Raw genomic sequence first — 24,418 nt, forward strand, 5'->3', positions numbered from 1 at the left:
ACGTCGGCGTGATGTAGGGAATTCCTCTCCCCGCGGAGCTCCATGAGTCGGTGAAGCGCAGCTTTGGAATGAAGCAGCACGTACTCTAGCCACGTGAGCGGGGGAGGACAAGTTGACAATGTTTTCCGGGCCGCACTTCCATCCTCTGGTCGACGCCGCATCCGCAGCAGCCACCTTCTCTGACGCTACTACCTTCATCGAGCCGGGAGATGAGTTGCAGTGTGCTCCCTTGACGTCCCTCAGCCAAAAGCTAGTAAAACAGCAAACATGGTCATCTTCATCCGCATCTGCTGTCTGTAAATAATACATCTGAGAAGTCCGAGCGAGCATCCCGACATACACGTAAGTGTATAATGTTGTGTTGACATTTTCACTCCCATTCTCTAGGATCTTTCAAATGGAAAAAAAACACGCTTGTAAGGGTTAGCTCCTTCAATGTGGGACAAGGTCGAAGTGCTTTTTTTCTCAACTAACATCTTTCATTTCCACCAAAGTGAAAGAGGAAATGCATTTAAAAAAATCAAAAACAGGTTTCATCATAAAACGACTGAAGGCAAAGTTCTATCTGACCTTTTTGTACTCTTTGGCAATAGCCTACTAAATAATACATCATTCAGTGTCCAAACCGCTTATCACCACAGGGTCGGAGGGGGTGCCGGAGCCCATCCCAGCAAACTACAGGGGTCACCCTGCATCGGTAATACATATTTCCCCACAAAATGCCACTTAAGTCCTTAGTATCATCTATCCTTTTCCATATTGCTTTTCCTATTTGCCCAGCTAAATTGATGATGATGTTTGTGGGTGAAATCATAGTACATATATAAAAATACATACTGTTGAGATTAATAGGTACATTTAGAATGTCCTGTACCTTAACAGTGTTACCACACTGTCCAATTTATTTGTTTTGATGACCATATCATGAACTTTTCTTGTTATGGCGTAAACCTATCTGCATTTTCTGACTTGGTTTTGACACAGCAAAAAAACTGCCGCGTGAGCTGTGGGGCCCTCTCAATATCTTCAGATAACATTCTTGGATTTTAAAAATAGATTTTGAGAAAATGGTTCCCAAATGGCCAGCATTCACATGATAAAGAAAACACAAAGTGTTTATTTGTGAACTTCAGTCTCCCGTATGTATTAAAGTAGTTTTTTTTCTGTGTTTGTAATTGGTATTAAGATTTTCCACCTTCTAGTGTTATTAGAACATGGTAGGTAACTAATTTGCAGACTTGTGGGTTAGGTTGAACTCCTGAGAGTATGTGATGTGACCAAAAGACACTTTTGATTACAAAAAAAATGTAAGCATCAGTTGATTTAGAGCAGGGGTCGGGAACCTTTTTAAAAGAAAGAGCCATAAACAATTCATATTTTTTTAATTATCATCTTCATTATTTACTTGCAACAATATCCCCTAATTAAGGATTTCTGTTTTTCTTGACAGATGGTAATGAAATAATTTTAAAAAACTGTTTCTTTAGCCCAAAAATAAACATTTATACTTGTAATAGTACTTTTCCACATTACATTGGGATTTAAATTGTTCCGTCATTTAAGGTAAAAGCACACCATCTCTTATACAAGGAGCTCAGTTGTCTTCTATGATCTAATGTACCGTTCTCAGGACACCTTTAAATAGATAATGGCTTAAGTTTTGTGCCAAAGAGCCTTTGTGACCCTTGTGCAAGGTGATTCCTTAAAGTCTCCAGCCTGACTCAGCACAACATTACTCAAGGCTTACAAGGAAACGCTTTTTCTATTTCCTGCCGCTAAAAAATAAGTACGTGAACAAAAAAAAGACCAAACCTCCAACAAACAATTTATTTCACACTTCTCAAAGCTTTCATTACCGTTAAAAATAATGAGCTCTTTTAATTTGGAGGCAATCGGAATCAAGAGTTTTGACTGCCCTATAATTAGTTGCGTAATGATGCAAACCAATGCCAGAAAGTCACAACTTGAATCACACAAAATATAATCAGAAAGTCACAACAGGGTAATTTAGGGCTTCTCAAAAGGAACAAGACATTCTTTTAGAAAGTGACATGGAGATGTTTTGACTTTGCCTGTCACAACTTTCCTCTCTTTTCTTAGAATCAACCATGTTTCCCGATGCCCTGGAAGCGGCTGGGCGGATGGAGGGCCTGCCCATGGCCTCCCTCCAGCCATCGTCCGAGCTGGAGGAGGAGGAAGAAGAAGCTGAGGTGTTTGTGGAGAGGGGGCCAAAGAAACGAGGCCGCTATCGGCAAAGCATACAACTACTGAAGCCCTTTAGAATAACACACAAGTAAGTGGCATCATTACATCATATATCTGTCCTTATCCCATGTACTGTTTTGTTTTTACTTACTTAACTCATTTATTCAATAGAAATCAAATGCATTGAACATCTTTTTTTGCCAATGTCAGTGAATGCATTTTAATTGTAATGCTTTTACAAAAAGAAGTTAACCATAATGAATAATTAAGGTTAAGTGTATTCATACAGTCCTTAATCTTAAATGAGTGCAAAAGGCTCCACAGGCACACTGTCACAAAAATCAATGCTATAACCAAGTATTGAGCCCCTTTCCGCAGGAAAAAGACACTTTAAGGAACACAGATGGTGTCACAAATTGGACTTTCTACTTCAATTTAACTGTTATTTTAATGCAAACAGTTCGTAATTGAACAGGAATAACATTTTGATAGTCTCATGGGATGCACCTTTTTGGCACATTTAATCACATTTCAACTCACACCAACAATCTATTCTGGCTATCTATTCTGGCTAATTGCATATTGCAAGAAGCCACAGTAGCAAATAAAATCTTATCCCCAAGTCGCAGATAACATTCCATCTGAACGTTCTGTATATTTAACTAATCTCACCCTGAGTGGCTCTTTTGTGAGAGGAGCCTGCAAACCACTGCTCAATCTTTGCCTCAAACTCAAATGCTTTCTTCAAATGCCAATATAGGTCAAAACCCCCCCCCCCCCCCCCCCCCACACACATACACACACAGTGTTCCACGTGTTCATTTAAGTGTTTGACCCAGCGCCATTGGTTTTTTTTTTCTCCCAGACACCAGCACCCAGTGGACAATGCGGGTCTCTTCTCTTTTATGACCCTGCATTGGCTCTCGCCGCTGGCCCTAAGAGCCTATAAGACTTCCAACTTGTCCATAGACGACGTGTGGGGGCTGTCCTGCCATGAAGCGTCTGAAGTCAACTGCCAAAGGTGAGCACTGGCACGGAATATGAAATACTGACACAAGGGTGCGAAGCGAGAAATGCTCTGCAGGTAAACTCAAAGAGGGCTCACTGAAGAAAAGTTACACAATGACATAATCCTACAATTATATGTACGGTCCAAAGGAAAAAAACCCTGGTTAGCACGTTGGCTTTAAAGTTAGAAGGTTCTCGGTTTGAATCTAGGCCTTTCCAGTTAAAGTGGGTGTCTTGGTCTATGGATCCATTTTCGATGGGTCCAAAATTATGAGTGATTGATGGACAGCTAAAAGCTAAAGTTCACTATTAATAATAAGTATTATTATAATTGGACATAGGCTTTGTCATCATCATTGATTCGACAAAAGCTTAGTTGGCATCACACTGAGCTGCATAAGACAAAATTGGTATAAAACATCCAATATATGGAACATCACTCCATTCTTAACACCAGTTTTGACCTAGTTGCACATTGCTGGAGAAAAATATTTGCTCACTAAAGTTCATTCGCCTTTACAGTATACCAATGGACGTAAACAGATTGAAGTTGCATGTCAGTTTTTTTTATTGGGTTAGGTTTCCGCTTTAATTTTGATGGCAGCCAATTTAGGTGTGATTTCTAACTGTATCATTATGTACAGGCTGTAATTGAAGTTATTAGTGACTGCCAAGTCAAATTATATCACTAAATATTCAATGTGAATGGCAATTTTGGGATAACTGTTTATGAGTAACAATGCCCTTGTCTGAAATGGAAAATTTGAAAAGGCCAAACTGACAGTTGTTGATTTTGGTGTTCAGTACATTTGCAATTTGTATTCTTTTTAAACTGATGTGTCATGCTGAGATCATGTGCTAGAAAATCACGAGGGTCCGGATTGCAAAAATGCCGACATTACACAATCCAGGGCTTTATTTCAAGAATAGATGGTATTGTTCAAGAATGGATAAAAGCTGCTTTACGTGAGCACCAGATTGAAGCACGAATTGGCATGGCGGGTTACAATTTAGTTGTAGAATTTACTTCCAAAATGAATACAGAAAACTGATGAGAAAAGGATTTAGTTTCCATTCCCAGTGTATCACATTTTAGGATGAAGCACCTATCCGCACCAAGATTCTCACCTCACGCCGTCAGCTCTGCAGGATTGATATTTATGTTCGTTTTTTTTTCCATTTTCAACAAATATTGAAAGATAGGGCACTGTGCGCTCTCCCAGTCGAGAGATGAAGGCGCTTGCTTGTGCTGGTCAAATATTGACAGTAGCGAGAGAGAGAGAGAGAGTGACATGGATAGCTGTAGGCTAAAAAAAAAAAAAGAACAGGTGCAAGTGGGACTTTGCAGTGGAAAGATTTCCACTCTTTGCTTCCACGCATGGCTTTGCACTCTGTGTGCTCAGTTTGACACCACCACTTTTAATCGACGGACATCCAGTCCCACTGTAGCACTTGCCTAGAGATGCCGGGCAGCTAAGAATAACAGCGATTAGAGATTAGCGCCAGAGTTAGAGGCTGACTTTGGCAGTTATGTCATTAACTACTCAGTCGACTATGCGTTGCGCCCCCAAATCAAATCCGTACGTGTTCGGCTTGCATTTTACACGTGAATCTCCGATGACTTACGACATTCCCGTGTGGAATTTGCTTGTTCTCCCCGTGCCTGTGTGGGTTTTCTTCGGATGCTCAGGCTTCCTTCAGCCATCCGTCACCCATGAGCGGAAATCGGTGGATCGTAAAATGAAGGAATTTTAAATGATGAGTCAACATAAAGTTGTAAAGTAATCACATTCCAGTTGAAGTCAATCAAAACAGTCTATAAAAGTCAGAATTTTGGAATTAGTCGCTCTAACGTGTGAGTTTAATAGAAAGGGGCTTAGAGATCTCGGGTGGTCAGGGTTGGGTGATGATGGCATGCGGGAGTGCTGGAGCATGGAAGGATTTAGTTTGTGTTGCCATAGCAGGAACAGTTATGCAACCCAGATGCTCAGCAGAGACGATGGCGAGGTGGGGGAGAAGGGGAAAAAACTCACCCTGGGAGAGTTGACACTTGCTGGTGCCCAGCGAGGTGTGAATCTTCAATGTCGCGTTCCAGCCAAAACGCCTCTCAAAACATCAGCTCAACTGGCTTTGGCCTGCCCAGAACATTTCTGTCCAATCATTCCTGTGTGGAGCCCAGCATGTCGTTGCCCCAGCGCTCTTTGGCATTCAGATTATTGTAATCTTGACTCTGATATCGTACATTTTACGTGATGATGGTAGATCAGATACATGTGATTGGGCAAACGCAGTACGTAAATCTTATGCAAATTTATTTCTCCATTTTAAGGTACATGTTGGTCCAGAAAATGTTTTATGCTTTCACTCTATTTTGACATTTTCTAAAATAATCCTATATAAATATGTAATGTGTCAATCAGCAAACATGACCGCAACACCGTTTTTGTCCTTTTGAGCCGTTTGACGTCAAGTAGTAATTATCTGTCTGCACAAGAGTCGGCTTGGTTTAATGTTCTTTATCTTTGATTGGTTTTTAATAACGTCGTTAGGGCGTAAATTACGCTCTGTGGCGGCCCAGTTGCTGCTGCCTGAGTGAGTCATTAGTAACCTGGCCAACATGATATTCCACACTTTTACAGAGCATTACACGCCAATAAAAGTGCATTAGACACGTCTTTAATATTTTACCGTGTAGCTTTCAAAGTCTAATTACATGCTTCATCACTCACAGAAGTCAGATTTTAAAGTACGGGTCAACTTTATGTTAATTTCTAGATAATTACTGTCATTTCTCTTGTGTGTGTTTTGCTTTGTGTGATTGCCTTATAACCTTAGCAAGTCCCCTATTACTTCCTCTTTTGGGAATGTTGATGATTTTAACCATCTTAACTTGTTTTACAGAAATTAAAAGGCAGACAATTAAATTGGTGGATGAACTATTAGGGTTGTGGGGCTAGTAGTAGTACAACCTACCACATTATTTCATCATCTCGACATGGAACACTGAAGACAAATACTTTAAACTATTAATATAATTATTTTGGTAATACTCATAGTCCATAATATAAAAAAGGAGCCAGATCAGCCAATATTTTCACTATCTCATGTTTTGTACTTCATCATTAACGTAAATTAGGATCAATAACTTTGTTGCTTCAGCCTCGATAGTCATTTATTGGTTCGGATGGATGGCATTTTGAGTGCTTCTATTGTCTTTTCCAGACTGGAATCCCTGTGGCACGACGAATTGAAACGATGTGGGCGTGAGGGAGCATCCCTGACAAGAGTGTTTATGCGCTTCTGCCAAACCCGAATGCTGGTGGCCATTTTTGCCCTCCTCCTCACAATGGTGGCAGGCTTTGTTGGGCCCGTAAGTACCGCTCAAATCTTCCAATCCCCCGATACTTCCCTTGATCCGGCCAGCAGGCTTTAGCGCGTTTTTTGGCTTTTGCAATTTCCCAAGTTGTTGTGTTTTCCCCCCAATTATCATTTCCTTTGCCGCCAACAGACAGCAGCACACTAGCAGGTGATCAAGCCTTTAGAAAATGAAACCACCATTTGTCATTCTTTATGGCTAATACACTTCAGGCATTTAATATGTCTATATTAGCTCCTGTATACAATGACCTTAATAGCTTATGTAGCAGGGTACCGTTATTTTCTTGGTGCTTGAAAAATGTGACCCTGAAAAGGAAAACAAGGTACTTGAACACATCAATCTTATACTGCTGTCTGTAATCGTACCATATATCAGTGTATCACAGAGTTGATCATTTTCTTTGTACTGTGCACAGAACATCCAACAGTTTTTTTCATCACAGTACATCATGTGCAAACTTGCTCCTTTTTGCTGCCGTTAACAGCTTTGTAGTTCTAAGATAAGGACTAAATTGTCTAGCTTCAAGATTGGACTAAATATGTTTGCCGTCGATTGTCAGATATTATCTTTCAATGAGAATAATATTACAAAACGGACAGTTTTCATGCCGTCATATCAGATTTTTTCCCCCCGATATCCTTGACTATGTTATCTTTGTTATTTGCACCAGGACTATCATTTGGATTTTGTATTTCCTTTTCCCAGGCGATCCTGGTTCGAGCCCTACTGGAATATTCCCAGAGTTCCGAGCGCTGCATCAAGTATGGCCTCAGTTTGGTTGGCGGGATCTTTGCCATGGAGCTGATACGTTCCTGGTCTTTGGCGCTCATGTGGGCCGTCAACTATCGCACTGCGACTCGCCTCCGCGGGGCGGCTCTCACGTTCGCCTTTAACAGGATCCTCCGCCTTCGCAGTACCAAAGACATCAGTCCCGGCGAGGTAAGGCAGAATCACCGCATTTTCTCTCTCTCTTAGTAGAGCACCAAAGGAAGATGACTGAGGCGGATTTAATTTCTTCTCATATTAGGTTCGGTCGCTAGGGAGGACGGAGGCCGTCTAAGCTTTAGATGAGTCCTCATATAACATTGACATTTGGGAATATGAATAAACCATTCTTTTTTGGGGGGAATATTACTTTGCACCGTGACCACAGCTGCTGTCATCGGCATGAATAGAACTTGAAGTGCGGAGGCCTGAATAAAAACTTTAATGAGGCAACGGTTGAATTAACATTTTACGCCATCGTTATTTCTGCTTTAAATGAGTCAATTTTCAGAGGATATTCTTCTTTACTCTTGGTCTTTCTATTCCTAGAGAATTTGCTATAGGGCTTAGCACAGTGCTTGCTCAAGTAAAGCGCACCGTGGCCTTACGTGGTGCATTATTGCAGTTGACTGTCGTAGATGCAATTCTTCACTTGAATGTCATTCCTAACCAGAATATCAAATGTTCAACTGTGTTTTTCTTCTCCAGCTGATTAACATCTGTTCCAGCGATGGCCAGCGTCTGTATGAGGCTGTTTCAGTGGGCTGCCTACTCGCTGGGGGGCCCCTGGTGGGCATCCTGGGCTTGACCTACACCACTTACTTCCTGGGTCCTACTGCTTTATTGGGATCGGCCATTTTCATCATCTTTTATCCTACCATGGTACGGCAAAGTTATCACCCCATTTCTAAATGGTCTGGTTTAACAACTCTATCTCATTTCATCCTACATACTCAACTTCAAAATAGAAAACATTAACTTTTGATGCAATAACTTCTCCACCCAATGTAGCTATGTTTGCATTTGTACTCAGACTGAGACATCACAGATATCGATGTAAAATTCACTTATCCGACTCTAGGCCCTGCAGAAGAACCTGCAGTGCAGCTTAATGTGATTGTGTCTGCTTTCATTTCCTCTCTCGCTTCTTATTTTGCTTGTCATCACCGCCTCCTCTCTTAACTCTATCCTCTTTTCTTCCCGTCTGGACAGATGCTTGCGTCAAGACTGACGGCGTATTTCCGCAAGAAGTGCGTGGCGGTGACTGACCACCGCGTGAGACTGATGAACGAAATCCTGGGCTGCATAAAGTTCATCAAGATGTATTGTTGGGAAGATGCCTTTGCGCAGAACATTCACAGTGAGTTTCCTGTCATCGTATCACAATGATTTCCTGCCCTGGCAAATGCGTGCTGTCACTTGCTAATTAAGCTTTCAAATAATTTCAGTTGCTATCCTCCAAGGTCGCAAGTAATGTTAATTTATCACCTGGAAAAGAAAGTCATACCCTCTTAAGTGAAGCGGCAAGATAATCCCAACCATAAATCCATTTTCATTAGCCCGTTTAAATCGTCCGCTATCGGAAAGGCCAGTTTGAATCCCTTGGCCTCAAGGTTAATTTGCATGGGGTTTGGAGCCTTATGATACAGCCAATGAATGTCGACGATGCCCAGCTTGCGCGTGAATTAGCGACAGCCTTTTTCCATCACGGCCTTTGCTGTAGTAGGTTATTGATAAGGATCGTTTGCCCCTTTTAAATGCTATTCTAAATTAGTTGCCGGGGCTCAGTTTAGCACTTTTTACCAGCTGGACTAATGACTCATCACCATGTGGCCTAGAAGCCACCTAACTCCACTGGGGTTCAGTGTCATGAAGTATGATAACCTTTTGCTTTTTCAATGTTTGCATAGACATTTGGAGGATTGCAGCACAGAAACAAGAAATCTTTTTCACCACCCATTTAGTGTGAAATTAAGCAACCATGGAAGATATGCCTATTACTTACCCAACTTGCCAGGCTGTTTTGAAATTTGAAAAACTAACTGTTTGAAGCTAAGCTGTGCATTAAGGGATATTACAGTTTCCCGATTAATCCGTCACATGTGCAGTTCTTTGCATGAATTAAAATCGTCCTGCTAAGGTCATAACTCCACTAGGGAAAATAATAATAATGTAACTTGTAGGCATAGCCTTATGGCTAATTCCACACTGCATTGGTAGGCAGAGAGATAGGCACTAGACAGGACTTGGAGTTAGTGTAGAAAATGAATATACTAGACTTAAACTTTACTGTGTCCTGTCAACAGAGGTGAGGTTAGAGGAGAGAGGAATACTGGAAAGAGCAGGTCTCATCCAGAGCCTCACAGTGGGCGTGGCGCCCATCGTCGTGGTGATAGCCAGTGTCTGCACATTCACCTTGCACATGACCTTGGGCTATGACCTAACTGCAGCAGAGGTATTTGCTCCAAAAGACCTTTCAAACCATTATGTTCTACTTTGCATACACCTTTACTCTCCAATGCAAGCTAACGCAAGAGTTATGGTGACAGAGTTAGAAATGACCTCGCCACTGGAGAAAATCAAGAGAATTATTTCTTTTTATTCTTTTTTCCCCCCCCACACAGGCGTTCACTGTTGTTGCCGTTTTCAACTCCATGACTTTTGCACTGAAGGTCACACCATTGGCTGTGAGGTCTCTGTCAGAAGGTGCTGTGGCAGTCAAAAGATTCCAGGTGAGAAATATACAGCTTCTTCTTCACCTGGGCAGGAGGTTCCTGATAAAAAGCAATCCACCTCTCGGCCCGTATTACAAATATTTGGAAAAAATCGCATGTTAGTGGCACATATTTTCATCCAGCCAGCAATGGTTAAGTAAGCAAACGCACTAGAAGGACATTCTATTTATCTGCAGTTTTATGATGAAGACACAATGTACCTGGAGAAAATGGACAGCAAGTTAGTCAGTTAGTTAGTTAGTGTTTCAGCTGGAGAGCTTTTACCCTTCACAAATCCAGTATAGTAGTGTTTACCGAAACTGCCTCACTGATCTGGCGCTCAGGATTCGAATCTCCTCTTACCATTTAGAATAAGCATTTTTCTCATTTTCTGGTGTTGGGTTTCTCATTGTGCTTTCTCTCATATATGAAAAATAATACATGTTGCTGTTACTGAAAAAAAAACATAATAGACGGCTTAGAATCCCATTTCTGTGGCTTCTCGTTTTCCTCCCACATCCCAAAACCTGCATAACAGCCTGCTTGAAGACCTTAGATTGACTGGTAATCGGTTCTGATTGTAGTGCTAGCTGGCATAGCCTCCAGCACCTTTTGAGAAGCGGGACAGACTGAATGAATTTAGTAATGAATGTTTCAAATATTGACCGAGATGTGTCATTTACCAAGAGCCTGGCAATTTTGCGTTTGCTTCTATCTGAATAAACAAGGTTCGCTACTCTCGTATTTCTTATTTGTATATCATCTCTACCAGTTAAAATAAAATGGAAAAAAAATGGAAAAGAACCCAGATAAGGCGATATGAAAAAAATCTTGATGCAAGAATGTGCCTGCTCTGTTCGATCTTTATAATTCAGGTCAGCAATGACATCAGCTCCGCCTCTCCCTACAGATACTTCTATTTTTACCCGGCTGATAGATGTATATTTCTTTACAAATGGATCATTTAACTCTGTTGTTTCCACAGAGGCTGTTCACAATGGATGCCCGAGAAACGGTGTTAATCAAAATGCAAGACACTCGCAACGCAGTAGAATTCCAGGACGCCACGCTGGTATGGGAGAAGGCACGACTCCCAGCCAGCAAGTCAAAGCCGCCCCTTAAAAAGCAGGGAGGGGGGATGAAACGTGTGCTACGCCGGGAGAAGCTGAATCTTCTCATCTCCACCGTGGAAAGCAAGGAATGCAAAGATGGCCCTAATGCTCAGAGTCTTCTCACTAACATGGAGCAGGAGAGCCCACAGAGTACTATCTCCTCCACCAAAAGCATTCGGCCTCCGCTGCACAAGACGCTACACCGTATCGACCTGCGTGTAAAGAGGGTATGATTACCACATCCAATTAGCTGTCTTGATTTAGTCTGGTGGTAATCTTATTTTTGCCATCAACTGCTTAGGTTTAAGTTCCTCAGTTGTACACGTGAGATGGGGCAGTCAGGAACAAAAGCAAAACCATATTAATAATAGCAGTTTAAAAAAAATATATATATATATTCATATATATATATATATATATTCTGTTGTCCTTCAATACTCTAAGACAGAAGATTATCTGCACTGTCTTCGTTAGTGACCACATTTTGCTTAGAGAATATTTATTGGAGTTATACCTTTGCGAAACATCATAATCAGCACGTCATGTTATATAATGACATTTAATTATTTTTGCATAATTGCTCCTAAGCTGAATGTATAAGGAATATTTGTGACGAGTTTTTAGGGATGCAAAAAAGGCCACAATGGGAATAATCTGGCCTTTTTTTTTGGCAAATTGAGATTTGAGTCCCGAATGTATTTCTTTTTGGCCGTGTAGGGTTCGCTGGTTGGGATCTGCGGTGGAGTAGGAAGTGGCAAGAGTTCTCTTCTCACGGCACTACTGGGACAAGTAAGAGCTTAATGCTGAAATGGTTTGATTCATAAATAGTTATTCAATGGTTTAACACCGTGACCTCCAACGTGTCTCAAAGATGACCCTCTTGGAAGGCAACGTGGCAGCCAGTGGGGGGTTTGCTTACGTGTCCCAACAAGCTTGGATCCTCAATGATTCCCTCAAGGAGAACATTCTATTTGGGAAGGAGTTTCATCAAGAAAAGTAAATTTGGAGGGCAGGCATAAAATTCAAGAGGCAGTTCAAGTGATTACAAATGGAATATCTTTGATTCATTTTCAGATACGATGCCATCTTGGAAGCCTGCTGTCTCCTACCAGATCTGACGGAGCTGCCGTATGGAGACATGACAGAGGTATTTGCCGGCTTTTCTTGTTGTGCCGCCAAATGAAATTCTCCGCTTGAGTCAGCAGTTGGAGTTCCCATTTGAAATGGAGTGCCAATGCCAGGAGAGGATTGAATTTTCTTTTACTGCAGATTGGCGAAAGAGGAGCGAATCTCAGCGGAGGCCAGCGTCAGAGAGTGAGCCTGGCTCGGGCGCTCTACAGCGAGCGCCCCATACTCCTCCTTGATGACCCTCTCAGCGCCGTCGACGCCTGCGTGGGCTCTCACATCTTCAAAAAGGCAATACAGGCGGCTACAAAAGGCAAGACGGTGCTGTTTGTGACCCACCAGCTGCAGGTGAGGAAGAAGCAACCCTGGATGGGAACCATTCCAAATTCAATTGCATTCCCGGACAGACCGGTGGCATATGGCACTTTGTTCTCCTTTTGCCTCAGGGATGATTTTAATCATCGAAATGAATGCTAAATTTACATTCTGCCTTTTTTTCAGTACCTTCCAGAATGTGATGATATTATCCTCATGAAGGACGGGCAGATAGCTGAGCATGGCACTCATGATCAACTCATGGCGAAAGAACGGGAATACGCAGCTTTGTTCAGAAGCATGCAACAAGAGGTAACACAAACCAGGAACTTTTTTTTTTGTTTTAGCACAAGTAAGACATATCCAATAGCTAGGACTCTGGCTTTCTCCTATTTAGAGCTCCATTGATTTACTAGAAGGGCTGCTAAAGATCCTGTCACTGATCTAAACCAGCAAAAGAATGTTTTTGTCACACCTGCCTTGTACACTTGTCACACGCCTCATTTCTTCCTCTGTTCTCATTCCCGTAGAATCTAGTGAGAGAGAATTTAAAAAACACACAGCACAAGGTAACAACTGTGCAAGTTTGCCATGTTGAGGAAATCGCCAAAATAACACCAAAGCCACCGAGTAAAAAAGGTGAGACACTTGGGAGACTTGAGGGCTACTGAATTAAGTTCACTCGCTCGTCGCTTCAAGTATTTGTAATTTTGTCTAGAACAACTGATGAAAGCCGAAGAAAAGGGGTCCGGTGCTGTTGCCTGTGCCGTATACGCCGCCTACATTAGGGCAGCGGGAGGTCCGGTGATTTTCGTCCTCAACACGTTCTTCTTTCTCAGCACCACGGGCACCATCGCCTTTAACAACTGGTGGCTGAGTCACTGGATACAGCAGGGCAGCGGGGTAAGTGGGGGAATAATTTACTTGGCAATGATTAACTTGACAAATTTTGCATGTAATCACAGTCATTTTCACTCCATGCCAATTCCATTTTTTTAGTTCTTTGTCATTTTTAATGCATGGTTCTAATATAAACTAAAGCTAATTATGGCCACACACGGCCCACCACCACATTTCTTCCCCTAACTTTAAAAAAATATTCATTAGTTCATTTATCATGTTAAATATTTGCAATATACAATTTAAGAGTTTTAGTCAGAAATGGTAAAAAAATGAGTTACTGTTCTCTATTTTTTTACCTTGCCACAACATTTAAAAAAAAAAGCTGCATAGAATTTGAAATATGCAAAAGAAATCCAAACTGATGCATTAAACTGATGCAACTAAATTGAACTTTAATCCGAATGCTTAAGCAGTGGCTCTGCAGTAAAAGAAGTGATAAGGCAGTGGGACCTGTTGGGCATTTGACCATTTAACTTATGGTCTTAATTTAACTTAAGGTGAACTTTAGCTTTAAAGATTTTGCATTCAATTGAAAATATTACAGAGATGTAGCTCCAATTGACACTAAAATGTTTGAAGGGCACGAATTGAATTCCCAAATTTTCCTCACCCAATGCGCTCACAATCGTAGCAACATTTGAGAATCTTTGAGGACTTATTGCATCAGTCTGATCCTAGAGTGTTAAAACATTCCAACCCAGAGATTATTAAAGCATTAACTTCTTTTCAGCATTAGTGAAAGGGAATTTGGAACGTCTGCACATGTGCAAAAAAGGGCTTTGGCATCAATTCCGCAAAAAAAGGAAACACACTTGTTGACAAATAGGCATTCATATGACATTATGAGACAAATTCATCTGCTCAACACTAAAGAAGCAATTTTAGGTATGTTAGTCATAAAAAAATCCAAAATGTCCACACCGTCATCTATTTAGCAGGATAAATATAAGAATGATGTTGGCTCAGTTAGCCAATGGAGCTTCTATAAGCTTTAACATGAACATGGGCGGGGGGGTTCAATACAATAACTGCAATTAAAAACATGTGGCAAGCAAGCAGATGGCGGCTTTTGAGAAATGCGCCCACAAATGAAAACAATGCAACGCTGAGTGATTGTAATGGGATTTTTTGACAGAACTGTGCTTTCCTCCATTAATTAAGGAGAAAATTAACATCACTGGATGAAAAAGGGATTACTTTTTCGTTTTTAATTTACTCACCCTTGTTAATTTCTTGCTCCATGTGACTTCTCTTCCACAGAATTCTTCATTAATTTCCCAGAATGAAACAATGGCCGAGGACAGCATGAGCCTCAACCCTCACATTCAGTTTTATTCAACTGTTTACGTCATCTCCATGGGTGCCGCCTTGTTCCTCAAAACCATACGAGGCCTGGTGTTTGTTAAGGTAAGACAAACCTGTGCTGCTTTTCCCAAATATTTCAGTCTGATTTAAAAAAAAAACACACAGAAAGCTCGAGATGGATGAGAAAGTGGGCTAAAAGGGCAAAAAACATTCTATATTTGCTTACTAGTTGTTCAAGCTTGACTGCACATAAGATATTAATTCATACGATTGTCATTTATAACAACTATGCATTTATATATTAAAGGCCAGGGATGGTGAAGCTATCAGCGGGAGAATAATAGAGTAGAGTGGCACTGTAGGTTTGTTCTAGCCTTGGGCTGTTTTTAATTAATAGCATCTAAAACCCAGAACAGGATATATTCTGCCTTTTTGTCTGAAATCTACTGGGATGGGCTCCAGGACCCCCGCAACTTTTAACTGGTGTGTCATAAATGGATGGATACTGCAGAGGGTGGAATCACTAAAGTAGATAGAATTCAAATTACCTGTTTATTAGAATTTACTAGCATTTTGAATTGGAGGCCCATTTTGATGCTTTTGCAAAAATGTCAATTTCTGCCCAGCAAGTGTCATTTTCTCCAAAAAAAAAAAACATTAATTTTGTCCCTGTGGAAAAAGGAATAATGCCTGTGGGCTAAATCAATTTTTCTGTCCAAAACCATGTTTCACAGCTTTTTAATAGCTGCCATTGATGTGTCAGTTTATGCACCTTTGTGCTTTTCGTCCCTTTTTTATCAGCTAACCCATCCTGACACTATTGCAAGAGGTTAAATTGCCATGTTAATCTATGCCACTTCAAATAACTCATTTTCTAAAAGCAAATTCATGTACCCGGACCTAGGGTGACTTTTTTTAGTCGTATTCCTTACTCTATTTTAAAAAAAGAATCATTTTCCACTGCCACATTCTGCTGAGATGCTGCAATGTCCCCTGATTCAAAAGTCACCAACTTTATGTCAGCATCACCTCTAGTCATTGTGGAAGAGGATTTGACAGCAATACAAATAAAATACACACACTCGCCTAACAATGACTATTTGAGGCACCCAGTAAGTCTTTACACACCAGCGCTGTGTGTGATGAATGTGATAAACAGAGTGTCAACCCAAGCCCACCGGGTTCATATGTTTCTTTAAGCTAGGCACTTTCACGCCTCGCCTTTCATGGCCACGGTGTTTGTGTTGACAGTGCACGGTGAAGGCGGCCTCTGCGCTCCACGACAAGCTGTTCATCCAACTCCTCCGCAGTCCCATGCGCTTTTTTGACACCACGCCGCTCGGACGCATCCTGACCCGTTTCTCCAGGGACATGGATGAGGGTAAGACTGGCTAGATAACTGTCCATGATTGGCTATTCACTTTAAATTTCATACGATTAAATATTTTAAAAATCTTTAGTGTTATTGAGGTTTTTCAGATAACTTTAACATTTCTTGTTTGCTTGGTTTGTTCCATTTGGTAAAGTTCAACATTGAAATACCCAATGCACTGCTTTCAAATAGGAATCTTGACTCTACCAATATGGCCACCACGGCGTAGGCTTTGTTGACCTCTGAGAAAGGGCATCATACACAGTCATGACTGAGGATGTCACTTTGAATTTAACTGTCCGCGATTGGCTATTCACTTTGAATTTCATACAATTAAATATTCTTAAAGATAATTAGGGTGTTATTGAGGTTTTTCAGGTAACTTTAGCACAAAAAACAACATAATGTGGGGGTCAGAGAGAAAAAATGACATCGCAGGTCCAGCCAAACTATGAAAAAAGTGCAATTTATAGTGTGGAAAATGCAATATTTCTCCTTTTCAATCACATCCATTTGTCTCTCCACCCATAAAGTTTTACAGGTTAGAGCTGACTTTTTTTTTTGGCTTCTGTATGCCTTACACCTCTGATGTTTTCTCTTAAAAGTGGATGTGCGCTTGACCATGCAAGCTGAAATGCTGCTGCAGAACCTCACCCTGGTGCTGTTTTGTCTGGCAATGGTCGGTATCGTCTTCCCCTGGTTTCTCATTTCCATCTTGCCCCTGGGAGCCTTCCTTTGCCTTGTCAATCGTGTCTCCAGGTCAGTCAGCCTCTCATTCTCACCTCTCTTGCTCTTACAATCTTTCAGTTTGACAATGTTAAAACCTTGTAAATCCAGCCGGCCCAAGAGTATGCGCTCATGATTATGGATTAGATAATACACATTGCTTGTACAAGCCACTTCCCTTGAGGAAGTGAAATGTGCTGTAAAGGCGTCGTTATCTGTATTTGCGAACACGCAGACTTCTGTCAGAAACTGGTTTCTGTTTTCCAAGCTTCCCCTATGTTGTAAATGATTTAAAGCATGCGGACGCTTCTCTATTTCTGCATAATTGTGTAGTTCAGGTTCATCAACAGCTTAGTGATATCTCTGGAAAGATGGAAGGGTTTGTAAAACTGATGTATGGCTGGAAATCAAAGAACATAAGAAAAGTGCCCACTATTTTTCTTTACTGTCCGTCCATAATATTTTTTTCTTCCCTACCTGGCCTGCAGTAATAAATTGACCACAGCCCAAAATAGCAGACTTATCAATTATGTAGTGAAAGGTCAAAATGTCTTTGAACTAGATGATGTCTGTATCTGATGTCATTTTTTAAAAGGTTTTGACCTGTTTTGGGCGCTTTATAATGCCATTTAAAGAGCAAATGGAAAAATTATAATCTAAAAGGGTCCAGTTTAAGATCAGCAAAAAAACTCAGAGATATTAAAGTGATGAAAAGAATAGAGGAGATAAAGGAAAATTACATTTTAACCTTGGCTGTTGGATTTGGTGTTATGGACACATTTAAGGATTTCAATCCATCCATTATTTTGCTCATTTAGACAATGTGACCATGAGATTATAATAGGTCATTAGATGCGTCAAGTCAGCCTTGTAAACAACATAAAGAAAACATTATGGTGTTACAATTTATTTATGACGCTACATGGTTGAATCTTGAAGCAGAAAATATGTATATTTAATGTAAAACAGCAATCATGTATTTTTAAGCAAAATAATCACTAAGCATGCAGTTGCTACACACTTTCTGAGTCCTTAAATAAGGCCCCTAAATAAAAGATCATCTCTAACAATTATTTTGACTAATCCAAATTGCATATTTATATTTGGTGAGGATGTGTTTAAAATGAAAATACTGCTCTGCCCCTTCTCCTAAACTTTCCTCATCAATTTGACTTAAACAGGCTGTAAAAATGTGCAACATTATTGATATTGATTCATCACTACCATCCACTGCCCTTTCTGAGTCAAAACATTATGACTCATAAGCTTATTTCTCTCTTTGTGAAACTGGAATGCTGGCCATTTGTACTAATCTACAAATGATCAATTTAATTTGTTTCTTCGGGCAATCTATGGTGATTTCCTCCCAACGCGATAGGGCAGATGTGTATTGCCTGAAATGACCGATTGCGACAGAAGGTCCCATAGGAACAAGTTTATTTTTTTTTCATTGATTGTGCCTGGCACACACAGTGATTGTAGAAAAGGCCAGTCGCGTCTCGGGTCTACAAACGAGTATGCATGCATTCATTCCTTCAAATTTACAACGTGACCTTTCATGGCACCTTGTTTTGCATCAGCAGATAAGCATCGGGCGATAAATGCCATCTTATAAGTCGACGCCGAGTTTGAATCCATGAGCTCCCAATCACTCTGCAAGCCTTTGAATAACTTGTCAAAAACCACATTTACCCCCCACGTAGGCCTGATAGAGTCATCCTTACTTCAATTAAAAATTGACGCGACGGACTGATTTCTATTTCAAGTGTGCTGCACTCAAGAGAAATCGCAACTTGTAAATAAGTAATGATTACCCTTGGCGATTTTGAAAGTGATCTTCTTCCCGGGATGAGTGGCCACGTAACATCAAACTCCCGTTGAAATTACCCACTTTTAAAGCTGCGTTTTTATGAAATTTTGAAATGAAAGTGCCCAGAGCATAAACATGTTTGTCAGGATCAACGCTTACGAGAGGCAAAGTGTCAAGTTTGTTGCTTCTCTTTTCACGGCTTTTGATGAGTAAAAGCAAATGATTCATATGTGAATTCCCATTCACACCGTCCCCTCTGGCCGCCCTCAAAAAAGTAGACAGACGCCTCCCATTTTATTCTCCAAACTATATTCATGTAATGTTCTTTTCCCTCTGGACGTCAAGAACTCAGCCATCTGGGTGTATTGATTCATCAAATAATACATGATAGTGGAAACGAACCAGCAAAACATCGAACAATACAAAAACTCCACTGCCATCACTTTAAGTTCAATTCTTTCAGTTGCCATTGGTGTGCCGACAATAAGTCTTTATTACTTTTGAGACCTGGCTAGGCAATCAGAGATTTTCCACCAGAAAGGCGTGATGTAGAGATCTTAAATATTGGTGCCATTCTGTCTTAGAAATGTAGTAATTTGAGGTTTTGACGATATATGAGAATGGAGGTGTACTTCAATATGCTGTATTTTCCGGCCAATAAGTCACACTTTTTATTTTTTTTTCATGGTTCAGCAGACTACGTTCTGACAATTTCCATCCAATTTTCTCCAATGCAACACATCTGATTTCATTCATATCCAACCTGGACTCATGTGGAGAAAAAGCGGTCACCCCAGTGCTTTTGTAGCATAAGCGCAGATACATCGGAATGTCATTAAGAAGTGAAATACTGTTCAGCAAAACAAACAACAGATGTGAACGGGCAATGGCAGACGAAAAAGCAGAAAATATCTTTATTTTTTTTCCTTTCTGAGACGGCACCTGAAGCGATCAAGTTAAAAAAAATGTTGTCTGGTAGCATGAAATCTTCAAACGAGCGTGACGATTGAGAACCCCCACAGGGACCTTGTTTACTTTCGTAAACACTGCATTGTCTTGCAGTGCGAAAACTTGCGGGTATATTACTTTCAGACTGCAATTAGCATATATGGAATGGCTACACAAAAAAAAGTGATTTATTTCAAAGTGGTTATTGCGACAAAGGCACTCTAGGCTGAAAAATGTATGGATTTTATAGTGAATCGTGTGAATGGGATTGAGAATTTGGTAAAATAGTTAACATGGTGTTGTTTAGGCTTTGTTAGTTGCAATTGGTAGCATGTTCACATTTGCCTATTTAGCCTGTTTCGCATTTGAAGGTTTTACGATATGATTATTATGGTTTCTGGCTGGGTCGTCTTATATTCAGGTGCGATTTGTAATCCGAAAACTATGTTCACACCCATTGCACATGTTATTCTTTGGTCTTATGTCACATTAGTCCAATGGTTAGGAAAGAGCATCTTAATGCCAATTCATTTAAAGTAAATGCTATCTAAATGATGTATTACTGACGGGTATGTTTTTTTTTTCTAATTAGGGTTTTGATTCGTGAGCTGAAACGACTTGAAAACATCAGCCAGTCGCCATTCACCTCCCACATCACCAGCAGCCTTCAGGGCCTCTCCACCATCCACGCCTATGGAAGAAAGCGCGACTTCCTCCAAAGGTGATCTTATTTCATAATGTCTGCCAAGCCGACACACGCTTACTTCCCTTTATCCACATCTTCCCCCAATGGAGATCATTAAAATGTTCCTTTTTATCTCAGCTGGTAGTATTTTTCTAAGGTTAGTAAAGGAACCAAATGAAAGGAGGGAGCTCCCCAAACGTGCTGATAAAAGGGGATTGGCCCACGGCGTGCAAGGATTAAAGGAGTTGTTTCTCTTGTTTGGCAGATATCAGGAATTGCTGGACAATAACCAGGCCTCCAACTACCTCTTTAGTTGCGCCATGCGTTGGCTGGCCGTGCGCCTCGACCTCATCAGCATCTCGCTCATCACCGCAGTCGCTCTCCTCATTGTCTTCATGCACCAGCAGATTCCTCCTGCCTATGCCGGCCTGGCCATATCATACGCAGTGCAGGTTTGTAAGCCCTTTTCAGAGATTGTCCATCTACAGTCAACTCAGCCATTGTACTGTGCTCCCCGATTAATTGATGGGTAGCTGGAGTGTCTTTAATTAATAATTAAATCCGCAACGAGGCAGTCGTTAACTTCCCTGCCCTCTCTTTTCTCCCTACCTCATCTCACCTACAGCTTACTGGCTTGTTTCAATTCACTGTAAGGCTCCTCACTGAAACAGAAGCTCGCTTCACGTCAGTAGAGAGGATTAATCACTATATAAAGGTAAGCGACATATGTGCTTCTATTGGATTGTTTCTATATAAAGTAGCTGAAAAGTTTTTGTAGTAATTGTATTTTTTTGTATTATAATATCTATAATAATAATGACATATAATATTTTTAGTATTTTTTGTATTTTTTTTTGTATTTAGTATTTTTAGGTTTTTTTGTATTGTTGTTTTGTTGTTGTTGTATTTTAGTATTTTAATAATTACATGATTACACACTTAATTTACATGCATTGGTCATTAAAAGATTAGTCCAAATTCTGCCCAGTGTTCAGGTAGTCACAAAAGCGGTCAGGTTTTTTTTTTACGCATTCAAGTGGGAATACGACGTCATTTAGGGTTGACCTTGACATGATGTTGGTGGGAGAATCAGGTATAATATCAATGGATGTAAAAATCCAATGGGACCGTAAATGAGTAAAACGGTATATATCATTCACAGAGTTTATTATTTTGATTGTAAACACACATGGCTATTTTTTTGCCAGTCTCTAGAAAGCGAAGCACCATGCAAAATCCAGTCCAATGCGCCTGCTCTTTCCTGGCCCGAGGAAGGAAAAATCACCTTTCACAACGCGGACATGCGTTACCGTGACGGCCTGCCGTTGGTGCTGAAGGATCTGTCTTTCACAATCCACCCCGAGGAGACCATCGGCATTGTGGGTCGCACCGGATCAGGTTGTTAACCCGCGGCTTTGGCTTTTTTTCAGTCCATCACTGCCATTGTATTGACATCTTCTCACCCACAGGGAAGTCTTCTCTGGCTCTGGCGCTGTTCAGACTAGTAGAACTGGCAAGAGGCTCCGTGACCATCGATGGAGTCGATATCGCCCGAATCGGCCTGGACGACCTGCGGAGAAAACTGGCAATCATCCCTCAAGAGCCTGTGCTCTTCATCGGGACTGTCAGGTGAGGTTCTCCCTGATATCTGCTCTTTTCTCTGTGATGAAAATAGACTCAAAGCAAGTATATTTTTGTTCATCTGAATGTTGACAGGACCAATTTAGACCCATGGGATCAGTACTCAGACTCCCAAATTTGGGAAGCCCTAGAGAAGACGCATATCAAAGAGATGGTAGGTGATGACATGGCATGCAAATGTGAGAAAAGCTCATACTGATGCCGTGTGATCTTAACTCTACTCAGGTGAGCCAGCTCCCTCACTCCCTCCATTCCGAGGTGACGGAAAACGGCGAGAACTTCTCAGTGGGCGAGCGGCAACTTCTTTGCGTGGCCAGAGCGCTGCTGCGCAATAGCAAGGTGCTGATTGTTCACTTATATTCCATTTTCCATTGCTCCACCATGGCTTGGTACAAGTAGTCAGGGAGGCTTTTTATTTTAGTGAGTCATGATTAAAAATAAATAAGTAATACTCACACACTGAGTCAGCGACAAGGCTAGAACAACATTGGCTCCTAGTGGCTGGCAATGTAGCTGCAGCTTTTCCCAATTTAAGATAGTATTTAGTCCAATTACACAACACTTCAGTCACTCTGAGGTCCAGGTTGAATCGTTTTATTGCCTCTAAAGATTGAGCATCTTCCCACAGATCCTCGTTCTGGACGAGGCGACGGCATCCATCGATACTGAGACTGACATCCTCATTCAGGAGACCATTCGCTCCGAATTCAGCAGATGCACGCGCCTCATCATCGCCCATCGTCTCAACACCGTGATGAACTGTAGCAAGGTCATGGTCATGGAGAACGGACAGGTGCGGTATTTTTTTAGAAAGCCATTAGTTTGTTAAAACAAGCCTGATGGGAATGGACGCTTCACATCTCCGTTTGGATCCTAAAATTTTGCGGATTGAGTTCAAAAGTTCATCAGAGGTTTTATGCTGCAGTGATTATATTTTGGGAAAACAAATCTCAGTCATGTTTGAGCCTTCAGCTCAGTGAACGGCTAAAAAAAATGGAGTAGATGCAGTGCTGTATAATTTTTAAAAAAGGATTACCCTATTTGGACATGCTGTACAATGTTTATGCCAGACAGTGATGAAATATTATTTAACTTAACATGAGGTCAATTGTTAAAATTGGAACATCTCCAAATTCAACTGTTGCTCAAAATTGGTTAAACTACTTCAGACAGTGAATCAATCGAATTGCTTTGTCTTTGCATGCTGCTTATAATGTTTTTTTTCTCCAAATGTTCTGTTTTATTTCCTAGATTTTGGAGTTCGACCAGCCCAGCACCTTGCTTTTAAATGAAAACTCCAGATTCAGAGCCATGATCGAGGCTTCTCAAAACCAAAGTAAATAAAAAAACTGGACAACACACCATGCTGTTACAAAGACAATGACAATAACTGAAACAAACAATAAGTAAGTAGGCCATTAGAATAGCCTTGCTTTCGTCAAAAACCAAAGATCTTGCACCCGTGTTTCTCTGGACACCATCTCATGGCCCAAAGGACGATCTCCACGACAACTGCAAGCCAAATAATTCACTGCAATTGAAACAGAGCGAATGCTCCGTCTACGGCACTTTATGAAATTCACGTCAACACGTTTCTTTTCGTGAGGACCGCTACTTATTTCTTGTCACTGTGTAGGAACCTTCCTTAAAAGGTCATGTCAATATTGATTGTTTTATTTAGAGTGGTCATATATTTAGGAACTATCATTTTATGGCATTTTTAAGATATTCAACTGTTTTATTTTTATTTTTTTAGCTGTTTTAATATGTGCCTAGAGTTGTGCAAATGTACATGAGGCAATTAGCCGTGTCATTACAACACTGCATGTGGGTACTGTACACTGAAATTCTTCCTCTTATGTAATCTAGATGCTGGAAATTGAATTATGCACCTATTTGTTTGTAAGGCAACCGGTCGGTACGTTGCCGTTTTTCTGTAGCTGAGTCAATGTGTCTTCACGAAAGCCGAGGATTGTTGTCGTATGCCTTATAATGTATGATTGCGCTTAACAATCACGGCGCGTGCAATATGTTTTGAATTACATTGCTGCATTTTCCAAGTTGCCTTTTGTACATGGAGAGTTTAAACTTCCCTTGTGTACTTTTTGTAAATTGTTGAATTTATTAAGATGACTTGTTTTGTTTGAAAATAAAAATTATAATAAGTACTTTAATGTATGTCAATATAATTGTAAGAAGGAGCTCGCTTATACCATTTACATGTAACTATATTCAACTTCTGTGGAGATGGTCATCTGTATTTAGTCAGGAGATACAAGAATCTGGAGAATGTACAGTGAGTTGAATAATCAACTTCAGGAGAATGCCTTTTATGGTTCTATCATCAATCTGTAGTGATAACAAAGCACCAGTAGGCTTTTTGCTGGCACAGAAAGTATTTATTT

The 24,418-nt window shown here is 40.7% G+C and overlaps 1 protein-coding gene across 1 annotated transcript; it reads left to right on the top strand.

Annotated features, from left to right (window-relative positions):
• LOC144207431 (ATP-binding cassette sub-family C member 5) lies at window positions 1-24,187 on the top strand. Its single transcript, XM_077732906.1, has 29 exons — window positions 1-342; window positions 2,101-2,293; window positions 3,071-3,226; window positions 6,436-6,583; window positions 7,298-7,531; window positions 8,066-8,239; window positions 8,570-8,717; window positions 9,664-9,812; window positions 9,982-10,089; window positions 11,057-11,410; window positions 11,901-11,972; window positions 12,055-12,179; window positions 12,258-12,330; window positions 12,453-12,656; window positions 12,810-12,935; window positions 13,154-13,262; window positions 13,342-13,526; window positions 14,787-14,933; window positions 16,083-16,212; window positions 16,809-16,962; window positions 20,280-20,408; window positions 20,638-20,824; window positions 20,998-21,087; window positions 21,581-21,770; window positions 21,842-22,001; window positions 22,089-22,167; window positions 22,239-22,352; window positions 22,642-22,806; window positions 23,265-24,187. Exons 2-29 carry the CDS (start codon window positions 2,109-2,111, stop codon window positions 23,355-23,357), a joined length of 4,188 nt encoding a protein of 1,395 aa, XP_077589032.1. The 5' UTR covers window positions 1-342; window positions 2,101-2,108; the 3' UTR covers window positions 23,358-24,187.
• Window positions 24,188-24,418: the final 231 nt, after the last annotated feature.

This window comes from Stigmatopora nigra, chromosome 14 (assembly GCF_051989575.1).
Source record: "Stigmatopora nigra isolate UIUO_SnigA chromosome 14, RoL_Snig_1.1, whole genome shotgun sequence".
Lineage (NCBI taxonomy): Eukaryota > Metazoa > Chordata > Actinopteri > Syngnathiformes > Syngnathidae > Stigmatopora > Stigmatopora nigra.